The sequence below is a fragment of the Sinohyriopsis cumingii genome, chromosome 1, assembly GCF_028554795.1.
Source record: "Sinohyriopsis cumingii isolate HCF-2022 chromosome 1, ASM2855479v2, whole genome shotgun sequence".
In the NCBI taxonomy this organism is placed as follows: domain Eukaryota; kingdom Metazoa; phylum Mollusca; class Bivalvia; order Unionida; family Unionidae; genus Sinohyriopsis; species Sinohyriopsis cumingii.
The window spans coordinates 66,779,443-66,791,658 of record NC_142961.1 but is presented as its reverse complement, the minus strand read 5'-3'; the positions used below and the strand labels follow the sequence as shown (position 1 = coordinate 66,791,658).

Genomic DNA, 12,216 nt, shown 5'->3' with positions numbered 1-12,216 from the left:
CATTTCGCTAATCTAGTGAATACTTTTGGAGTCCTCAAACCTTAAAGTTACCATCAATTCTCTGGTTTTATACAAAATGCAAGACCATCTCAGTTCATGCACCCTCTGGATAACCAGTGTTATGATAAAGTGTGCAGTCACTTGTACCAAATAACTGGTAGCCCTGCTATTGGTTAAAGGTAATTAGAGGTACTTAGTTGTTCTAAATGACTTTAGGGTATTATCAATTTTATGGTTTTGCCAAAACTGGAATTTTGCAACATACTTTAAATTTGTATGCTTCGCTTTGAAACTGATTCATATTGTTCATGTGGGATTTTGCATTTCAGATTCAGTCCATTTCTAATCACCAGTGATTTTGCATCATGATTTGAAAAAGCAAAGATGATCAAGTCTTATTTATACTATTGTCTTGGACATCTTGACAGTAATTTTTGTTTCAGCCTGCATCTAGTGTTACAGAGGGAAACTTTTTATTAGAGTGCTGGAAAGATTGATTGTTTTGAGTAAAGTGTCTTACCCACAGACCACCATGTTGGCTGATGTGGTCTGATCCGAACAATATCCTAACCTGCACCCTTAACCACAAAGCCACTGGCTGTTTCTTTTTATTGGAGGAGGTGGGCATAATGGGTATAAAACTAAGTGATTTGGGGACTTCAAACGACATAGAAAGTGAATGAGTACAATCAGTTCTGTGCATAATGACCTCTTAAGAAACCATCAAGAAGAGATCTTTATGAGCAGTATGTCTTTCAGTACAGGTAAATATTTATTGTGCACTTTATAAATTGGAACTTCGCAAAGTGGACTTAATACACATTGGATAGTCTATAAAGGACATCTGCAGGTTGACTGCTTAGTGTTTACCTCTATTTCATGCTGTAACAAACATGATTTCTTTTTCAGCAGTTCAATCACAGATGCCCCTGTACCTGTCAGTAACTTGCAGCATGGTAGGTGTATATTTAGACTCTGAACTCAGTAGAATAAGGCAGTGTATTGATAATTTTTATTTTGCCCCACAGTGGTAGAGAATATATTGTTACTATTATCCATCTAGTTAAGTTTTGAATATAAGTAAGTTTTTGTTCCGTTTAGGCTTTATATTGTCTTGGGCTGTTTTGGTTAATATACCTGGTTATGTGACGTTCAGAATGTCACTTGTATAATGATAGATAAATGTTATAGGACATGATTATTAGTAATTTCCCTTGCTCAGAGCATATATATCCAAAGAGTTCAAAATTTTCAGCAATATCACACTACCTTCATCAGCAGCTAATGTTACTTGTATGATGATGATAGCCAATGTTACTTGTATGATGATAGCCAATGTTACTTGTATGATGATAGCCAAATGTTACTTGTATGATGATAGCCAATGTTACTTGTATGATGACAGCCAATGTTACTTGTATGATGATAGCCAATGTTACTTGTATGATGATAGTCAATGTTACTTGTATGATGATAGCCAAATGTTACTTGTATGATGATAGCCAGTGTTACGTGTATGATGATAGCCAATGTTACTTGTATGATGATAGCCAATGTTACTTGTATGATGATAGCCAATGTTACTTGTATGATGATAGCCAGTGTTACTTGTATGATGATAGCAAGTGTTACTTGTATGATGATAGCCAATGTTACTTCTGTGATGATAGCCAATGTTGGAGGACATGTTTATAATTTATCCCAGACCTTTAGATTATGTTTTTACACCTCTTATCCTTTTGAAGAATAGAAAATGGGAGAAAATTATAAAATCTGATGAACCCCTGTATATATAGTTAACCCATATGATGAACCCTTGTGTATATAGCTAACACACATGACACCTGTTGTTTGTTTCAGATCATATTGAAGGTGCTCACCATATGAAACCTTTAACTTCAAACGCACTTGAGGTCAAGGTCAAAGAGGAGGATACAGATAAGTATGTAGCTGAGAAGGAAATGCTTGTAAATATGCATGTTTGTGTTTAAGGAAATGCTTGTAAATATGCGTGTTTGTGTTTAAGGAAATGCTTGTAAATATGCAGGTTTGTGTTTAATTTAGAAATTTTTGCCAGACCTTGTGGATGTCCTTACCATACTTACTCTGAAAAACATCCTTTTTAACCACATTTGAGGAATAAAATCCATATTTTAAGGAATCTGGTGGAAGAAGGATAGAAAATTGTAATATTTATCATTTTCATCGTATTTTACTGTACTGTAAATCATGCCTCCAATTTGCAACTTTTTCAGATGCTGGAGAAATTTGATAAAATAAATTGGGCTGTAAATGCAGTAATTCAAAAGAAATCATCAGTTTATCAATTTAATTTCCAAAATAAAAAATTGGAACTTTGGCATAATTGATCCACATATCCACAACATGACAAAATATCCATTTAATGACATGGCCAATCTCATGCATTGAAACGTTTGCCCTTTACTGAATTCTGGGCTATACTTGAATCACTACAGTGGATCAAAGACAACCAAATACCTAAAGCAGTCATTATAAGTGATTCCCTAAGCATTATCAAATCAATCCAAAATCGCAATACACACTCTAGGGAACAATTCCTCGACAGAGCATGCCAATTAATTGACGATATCACCACAGCACATCAATTAATCGAGCTCATGTTTATACCATTGCACATTGGAATCTCTGGCAATGAAACAGCAGACAAAGTTGCACAAACCAAACTAGGAGATCAAAACTCTTATCAAGATTAACTGTAGCTCTACAGAAGCACTAAGCTTCGCACATACATATATAGACCAAACATGGCAAGATTTTTGGAACTCCTCCACAAAGGGTAAAAAAACACCATGAAACCCAAAAAACCGTAGATAGGAACATAACAGCTACCTAAGGGTACCTATTTAGAACAGAAAACCATAAACAGCATAATAACTGGAAAAACTAAACTAGCAAGCAGTTTTGGAAGGTTTATAGGACCCAAACCAGCAGCCATTAACTGCTTTAACTGCCACACCACCGAAGATCTACACCACGTATTCAATATATGCCCAAAATATCAACCCACTTGGAAAATATTTATCAAAAACCAAAAAGAGATTGGATCACCACACACATACCCTGAGTTACTTATGGACTCTAATAAAAATAAACAATCAGCATATAAAAATATAAATAAATTCATAGACTCAGCAAGACATAGGAACAAAATATAATTACTATCCCCATGAAACCAAAAGACCCAGTAACTTGCTAAATAAATTTAGAAGCCACCACATAAAAACCCATAACATATCATTCAATTTTATAAAAGTGTTAATAAATAATTCACTTACGAAGCACCTATAAAAAACTAAGGAAACCGCAAAATCGGATGTCCTAGATGCCCTTAATGAACCGAGTAATCATCTAGGACTCCGGTCCTAGATGTCCTTAATGAACCGTGTAATCGGCTAGGACTCTGGCCTCTTGCTAAATAAAGTATAAATAACATTCAGTCTCTAAAAACATTAATTAATAAATAACGTAAAGAGACAATATCTAAAAACTTATTTATGCTTCCATAGTAACTGTATGGAGACCGTCTTTTCAGCTTTTTCACAATAACTGAGTCAGTTTGATCAAGCTTGGAAGATGCTTGATGAAAACTTGTCTCTCCTAGCAACAGTGAAGATTCCTTAGCAGCCAGATTGGAAACGTTATTTGTAGCCAATTTTGATTAAATTTGGTAGGAATGTTTCATAGGGCATACTCTGTCAATATTTTGTCTGGGTTGACTTCCCTAGTAACATTGTGACTTTCATAGGACAATATGTTCAACTTGATCTTTTGAATGTACAAGTCAAATTTGAGTAAACATGCCAGGAAACATTTTTTGTACATGCACTACCATTTTTTGGGTTAGTGTGGTACCCCTAGCAATGGTGTAGCTTACACTGACACATGGTGGAAATCTATTTTCATCTTCTCCAGATCTGCAAAGGCTATTTATGCAGACTAGGTGGTACTTTTCATAGGACATGTACTAGAATTATGTTTTGGATTGCTCCCTTAGCAATGATGTGGCTTCCACAGCAACTAGGCATTCAACCTATTTTTTGACTTCATCTCGAGAATGGCTGAGCAAATGTTGATTAAACTTGGTTGGAACAGTTCTTAGTTGATGCTTTGTTTTGTTTGTTTTATTCTGGTTGGCTCATCAAGCATTGGTGTGGCTTCAGTTTGAAGACCTATTTTTGACTTCTTCTCCAGAATGGTTCATTGTTTTTTATCAAACTTCATATGCTGCTTATGCATTCTGTGCCAGAATTGCATTTGGGGTTTTAGTAATGGTGTGGCAACTAAGCATCCAGGTGGGAAACCTATAGATGCTCAGATGTGGCTGTTGTTACAGAACTGTCAGAAAATGATTTTATCTCTTTCATTATCTTGAAACCACCTTACCATATAAGAATAAATTTGTTGAGTACAATCCTAACATGAACATCTTCATTACCTGAAGGGTTGCTCTTAAAACTCATTTAAATTCAAAATGTTGGTGCTGTCCTTGAAAAGCCTTTGAATTTGTTTAGAAACATCTTGAAATCTTCCCAGAACTTCATGAATTTAAATAAGGGAATACAAGATATTAACATTTTATAAAATACATTATTTTTCAAGTCCCGTTTTTGTTGTTGTTGTTATTTATATATTTTCCAAAGATAATAATAAATCAGAATAAAATGGAAATAAATTGGTTGAATAAATGACACATGACATGGGTTGTTTACCAGTGTCCCTTTGCTCTAGGGGTATGCTAATTTTTTGTCTGTATTGGTGCCTGCTTATTCAGCAATAAAGTAAGATGTGGAGAAAGTTCCATTTCTGTAAGAAGAATGTACTCCTTCAAAACTTGTGGAAGTGTTTGTCATATCTGCCATAACACAATGTGTCATACAGAAAATATTATTCTTTACTCTCAAAGATACAAACATACCAGACATTGTCATATTTCAAAAACACAATTCATCTTTGCAACAAAAATTATGAGTCCTTTCTTGACACCACGATATATGACCATAACCTTTATAAATAGTAAACAGTCTTGCTTGATGCTTGTATAAAACTATTACCCTGGGACAGTTTTTATACAGCTAATGGTCATGGAGGTAATTAAAATGAAAGTCAGTGAGAGCTAAACAAGCACCTTTACACATATTACTTGACTGATAATAGTTTGGGTGATGTTAATCCTTTATGGGAGAACCTATCACAATGTTTTGCATATTTTAAAGTACACTAAGTGAAAATTATTTGAAGTTATGTAAGAACTGCATGTTGAAGAAACAAACATTAATCCTGATTGCCTTGAATGAGGTAATGTTTAAGCATGTTTATGAAAGCCAATAGGACAGTTTATGATCATCGGAAACATTTATTTAAAGTTAGATTTTATGGTAGTTGGAATGGTGTGGAAGTGTGATTAATTTTATAAGGCAAAATGTCAAAAGGCAGCTGTGATGAAGGGAAGGTTGGAAGGGGAGTAGGGTTGGACGAGGGTTTTTTTAAGAAGAAAAGAAACTCAGGCCTCCAGATAACTTGAAAAATTACTCTTGCTCAGATGTGTAGGAAAAGAGAACTAATTAGATCAATTAGTTGAAAGAAAGAAATTATACTGAGGTAAAAGGTAAATAATTTCCTGATTCCAAAGAAAATACCTCAAAAATAAATGTCAGTCCCTATGCCTACTAGCTGTTTTCAGTTTGGAAATATTTTCAGTGCTTCAAAGAAAATGCATTTGTGTTCCTTTTATTCAGATTGAATTTCCAGTCAATTTCTGTATGTTTAGTTGTAGAGATAACTTATTCTTGTAGTTGACATTGGTATTTTGGGTTGTGTACGCTGACCTACTCTGTGACCTCATAACAGTTTTTGAGACCCATAAACCTCCCAACAATGTCTAGGAGGTTGGCAGGTATGCTTTGAAAACCCTTTGAACAAAACCTTTCCAGGCCAATACAAATCATGGAATCATAAAACTTGGCGAAGGAATGCATCTTGAAAAATACTACATGCTCATCTCAAAAGTAGTTCACTGTGACCCATATTTCATACTTAACTGACTTGGATTCAATCTCATGTTTTAATAGTTAATGCTTGAATCATTAAATTTGATGATGATTGTATATATATGTTAGTACCACACCCATATGCCCATGCTTTCACTCCCAGATTGCTCAAAGTCTATTGCTTGCACTCAGTAAAGTCTGACTTAATGGGCTGGACATGCAAAATCTGGCTTTATGGGCTGGACATGTAAATTCTGGCTTTATGGGCTGGACATGTAAAATCTGATTTTATGGGCTGGACATGTAAAATCTGGCTTTATGGGCTGGACATGTAAAATATGGCTTTATGGACTGGACATGTAATATCTGGCTTTATGGGCTGGACATGTAAATTCTGGCTTTATGGGCTGGACATGTAATATCTGGCTTTATGGGCTGGACATGTAAATTCTGGCTTTATGGGCTGGACATGTAATATCTGGCTTTATGGGCTGGACATGTAAATTCTGGCTTTATGGGCTGGACATGTAAAATCTGGCTTTATGGGCTGGACATGTAAAATATGGCTTTATGGCTGGACATGTAAAATCTGGCTTTATGGGCTGGACATGTAATATCTGGCTTTATGGGCTGGACATGTAAAATCTGGCTTTATGGGCTGGACATGTAAAATATGGCTTTATGGTTGGACATGTAAAATCTGGCTTTATGGGCTGGACATGAAATATCTGATTTTATGGGCTGAACATGTAAAATCTGGCTTTATGGATGGACATGTAAAATCTGGCTTTATGGGCTGGACATGTAATATCTGGCTTTATGGGCTGGACATGTAAAATCTGGCTTTATGGGCTGGACATGTAAAATCTGGCTTTATGGGCTGGACATGTAAAATCTGATTTTATGGGCTGGACATGTAATATCTGGCTTTATGGGCTGGACATGTAAAATCTGATTTTATGGGCTGGACATGTAATATCTGGCTTTATGGGCTGGACATGTAATATCTGGCTTCATGGGCTGGACATGTAAATTCTGGCTTTATGGGCTGGACATGTAATATCTGATTTTATGGGCTGGACATGTAAAATCTGGCTTTATGGGCTAGACATGTAAAATCTAGCTTTATGGGCTGGACATGTAAATTCTGGCTTTATGGGCTGGACATGTAAATTCTGGCTTTATGGGCTGGACATGTAATATCTGATTTTATGGGCTGGACATGTTAAATCTGATTTTATGGACTGGACAATGAGAATAACTTCTTAAGCAGATTTTAAGAACAATGATTTTAAAGTTTTTGCATACCAGGGCCCAGCAACGTGGAACAAATTGCCCACTGAACTATATACACAAAGACACAGTGATCCTATTTAAGAGTACTCTTAAAACTCACCTATTTCAAATGCAAGAACAAACTTTAAGACCTAATAATGTTTCCTACCTTAAATATTTTCAGCATGTTCTTATGTTTTCTAATTTCATGGTGTTATTTGTAATCATATATGTTTTTAATGTTATAGGTGTTGTCTAATGTTGTAAACACCTAGAGCTTCTAAAGATTATGTGTTATACAAAGTCCTCATTATTATTATTAAATTACAAAAGCAACATTACATTTTGGTTTCAGTCAGCTCTTTATATTACCTCAGATTTAATATCATAAGCATTTTTTTTCTTCTATACTTATATATGTATGTATGGTTCATTTTTAATAGCAGATTGATTGCATATTGTAAAAATTATTATATACAGTATTGATCTTTTGTGAAAGATAATAGAAAGATTGAACTCTTTTGAGACATAAATATTAGTAGTTTTCTTGTTCCAGAAATGTCTCTCTTTATTACAACTTTTATGGTTATAATACCTGCTGGAGTTAAAGAATACCTTTATAAATCTGACAAACAAGTCTATGATGGGGAATACACTTGTATGATTATCCAGCACTTAGTTGCACACATTTAGTATATCAAAGGTCTCTTTTGCTTTAATTTGCATCCTAAGTGCCCTTTAAGTGATGGAATTTTCTTACATCGTCTAATTCTAGTCTGGATGGACTTGGTGGTTCAGCACAAGAAATCATTGAGGCACTAAAGGCCAGACTGAAACAGAGGGAGACTGCACACCCAAAACACAAATGTCTAATATGTATGGTTAGTATATTCTGTTGTTTTAGACACCTGCAGAAATAAAGCTTTGATTTAGCAAATAGCAACCCATGATATGCAGAAATGTTAACATTATGTCATATTCAGCCAAGTAGTACGAGCTATATCTCATTCTGCTGCTATTATAGTTCTATGTATATGTGCATACAAGTCAAGTCAAGCTGCAGACTGCATAGACCTGGATCTGACGTCACATAATGAGCCTGCAGACCAGGGTATGTTGTTTGTTCTACAGGTTACTCCATACAAAATACATTGATCCAGATCTGCTGGTGCATTATGTGTTGGCAGATCTGGGTCTGTGCAGTTTGCATTTGGATTCAACTTAGTATATATTGTATGTGCTGTAGTGCATTCAGCCAAGGCTGGGTATGTGCATATTGATTGACAACACTAATGTGAAATAGGATGTACCATTATTGCTGTCCAATGCAACATGGCTGTTACCATCTCATTCAAATAAGAAAATCCATAGATGTTACCAATTCAGTCAAATGAGAAAATACACAGCTATTACCAGTTCAGTCAATGAGAAAACCTATGGTTGTTACCTACTCAGTCAAATGAGAAAATCCATGGTTGTTACCAACTCAGTCAAATGAGAAAATCAATGGCTATTTTACCAGCCCAGTTAAATGAGAAAATTCATGGCTGTTACCTGTTCAGTCAAATGAAAATATCTGAGGCTGCTACCAGCTAACTTGAATGAGGAAATGGTCAATTGGTATTTTCCAGATTTCGTGTTTGGTGGTTTTTTCAACATTTTTCAGTTTGCTCTAACTTTGAGACTATCATTAATTCAATATCACTGCTCTTTAAGAGTTTCAATTAAAATCTTGAAGCAGATTGTCACATCTTTGTGGAATAAAAGTAGGCCCTGATCTAGATTATTGCCTCATATTTGAGGACTTTATAACCATCCATGTAAGTAACAAAGGTATGGATTTACTATAGCATTTTATTCCCAGGGTTTGGAACTAATTATTGGTGGGTTTTTTTTTAAGTTTATGGGATATTTTGTGAACACCTCAAAAAACACAAACCTTTTGCTTTGAAACTGAGCCTTAATCATCAGGATGTTAATCAGTCTTCATGGAATGCATGAAATGGTTTACTGTCAAAGACTAGTTCAGGCTGCATTACATGCCTCTTGGAATGCATCAAATGATTTTACGTCAAAGACTAGTTCAGGCTGCATTGCATGCCTCTGAGAAAGCATCAAATGGTTTAGCGTCAAAGAATAATTCAGGTTGCATTACATGCCTCTTGGAGTCCATCAAATGGTTTTATGTCAAAGACTAGTTCAGACTGCATTACATGCCCCTGAGAATACATCAAATGGTTTAGCGTCACATGCATCAAATGGTTTTATGTCAAAGACTAGTTCAGATTGTATTTTATAACATGGTTTGGAATGCATCAAATTGTTTAGTGTTAAAGACTAGTTCAGGCTGCAGTAATCATACCTCATGGAATGCATCAAATGGTTGAGTGTTAAAGACTTGTTCAGGCTACAATACTCATACCTCATGGAATGCATCAAATGGTTGAGTGTTAAAGACTTGTTCAGGCTACAATACTCATACCTCATGGAATGCATCAAATGGTTGAGTGTTAAAGACTTGTTCAGGCTACAATACGCATACCTCATGGAATGCATCAAATGGTTTAGTGTTAAAGACTAGTTTAGGCTGCAATAATCATGCCTCATGGAATGCATCATACAGTTTCATGTCAAAGACTAGTGTAAGTTTCATTACATGCCTCTAGGAATGCATCAAATGGTTTCATGTCAAAGACTATTGCAGGTTGCATTTTATAACATGGCTCATGGAATGCATCAATTGGTTTAGTGCCAGAGACTAGTTTAGGTTGTATTTTATAATATGGCTTTATTGGTGTGAATGTTCTGACAAGGATCAAGTACTGTCATTTTAAACATGCATAGAACACCTGAACTTGCACTGATTGTATTGTGATTAGTGATAAAATGTGCCATAATAAAATTCGGATTTGCTTATGGAAGGAACAACATATAGACAGCCTTGGACACAGTACTTAAACTTAAATTGTTTTGCTTAATATGAATGCATTAAAAAAATTATTTTGGCATTTTTACTTCATGGTCTGAATAAATACACAAATATGCTGCTTGTCTAGTTTTACAACTATATTGTTGGAATAGAAAAATTGGATAAATTGGTCTTTAAAGTTAAAACTTGTTTTAGTTTTTTGGATAAAGTTTAAATTTTTGGTATGGAAGGTAACCTGCAACTCATATCTGTTTGCTATCTTAATGCAATGGGCATTGTGAAGAGAATTTAATCTACAAAGTATGCCATAACATAACAGTATTTGATATCACTCCAAAGTATGTCATAACCTAACAGTATTAGATATCACTCCAAAGTATGTCATAACCTAACAGTATTTTATATCACTCCAAAGTATGTCATAACCTAACAGTATTTGATATCACTCCAGAGTATGTCATAACCTAACAGTATTTTATATCACTCCAAAGTATGTCATAACCTAACAGTATTTTATATCACTCCTAAGTATGTCATAACCTAACAGTATTTTATATCACTCCAAAGTATGTCATAACCTAACAGTATTTGATATCACTCCAGAGTATGTCATAACCTAACAGTATTTTATATCACTCCAAAGTATGTCATAACCTAACAGTATTTGATATAACTCCAAGGTATATCATAACCTAACAGTATTTTATGTCACTCCTAAGTATGTCATAACCTAACAGTATTTTATTTCACTCCAAAGTATGTCATAACCTAACCGTATTTTATATCACTCCAAAGTACATCATAACATGACAGAATTGTATATCGCTCTAAAGTATGTCATAAAAAACAATATTTTATATCACTACAAAGTATGTCATAAAATAACATTTTTTTATATCACTCCTTCTTCTTGCAATTTTAGCAGTCTGTGTATTTATTGCCAAACTGAAACATACAATTGAGTTTAAAGAGATATCTTAACTGGATGAGATGAAGGTTATGATTGTGAAACCTCCAATCCAGAAAACCAGAAAATTTCAGAACTCTTAATTATCTCACAGTTCAACTTGTATGTGGGTATATCAAATTGCAAAGGGTTCAAAAGTACATATGTACAAACCTGATTTAGTCATCACTTATTGCTTTCATACCATTTTATGCGTGGATATTTTTTTTAGGAATCTATGCCAAACCTCTGGCCTATTTAATGTATGGATATCATTTAGGAACTCTTTGCCAAACCTCTTCCCTCTATACCATTTAATGTATGGGTGTGGTTTTTTTAGGAACCCTATGCCAAACCTCTGGCCTCCATACAGTGCTGGCATGTCCATTGTGAAGAATGCTGGTTGAAGACACTGGTGAGTAATGCTGGGTGTTATTTGGACAGTACTGATTTAGATATAGGACTTTTCCCACAGGGTAACTTATGAAAAATGGTATTTTATTTTGCTCTGAATGCCCAAATTTCTGTCGCTGAAAGATGTATTTTACCCCCCAAAAAGTGGTTTCCACTGAAATCCCTGAATTCAGATTTCTGTCAACCACTGAAACATGCTTCATTTTAACTTTAAAAAATGGTTTCCACTGAACTCTCCTAGTGCCCTTTAAATCTACCACTGGATTCCACAACTGTTTAATAATTCCATTAATTAAATTGGTCTGAACGATAAATTCAAATCCTGCTCTGAATAACATTTTATATTTAAGAAAATTCCTCTTTAATTTTTCAGACATTCCTTAAACCATTTCTTTAAAACTAGGATGTTAGTCCAGATGTGTGTAAAAGATATATATATATATTTCTTGCCAATGTGGAGCTGTAATAAAGATATAAATTGTTTTAAAATTTCTTGTTGTCCAAAATTTGTTCTGAATCTTGTAATGAAATTTTTGAGACAACTTTTAAAGATGCAATCTGTAATAATGTGCATGTTATGGTTGTCATCAAATTAATTGGAGATAATTTCAGTTCTGCCTGTG

General features: G+C 34.6%; 1 protein-coding gene across 3 annotated transcripts in view; it reads left to right on the top strand.

Moving 5' to 3' along the window:
• LOC149807042 (E3 ubiquitin-protein ligase Rnf220-like) overlaps positions 1-12,216 on the top strand; it is a 111,012-nt gene that overhangs the window by 92,590 nt on the left and 6,206 nt on the right. For 2 of the 3 annotated variants that reach the window (XM_089961077.1, XM_089961061.1), the window contains 4 exons: positions 910-956; positions 1,861-1,942; positions 8,080-8,185; positions 11,520-11,594. In XM_089961077.1, the coding sequence (XP_089817203.1) occupies positions 910-956; positions 1,861-1,942; positions 8,080-8,185; positions 11,520-11,594 (310 nt within the window). The remainder of the gene's footprint in view (positions 1-909; positions 957-1,860; positions 1,943-8,079; positions 8,186-11,519; positions 11,595-12,216) is intronic. The other variant, XM_089961068.1, reaches the window with a different exon arrangement.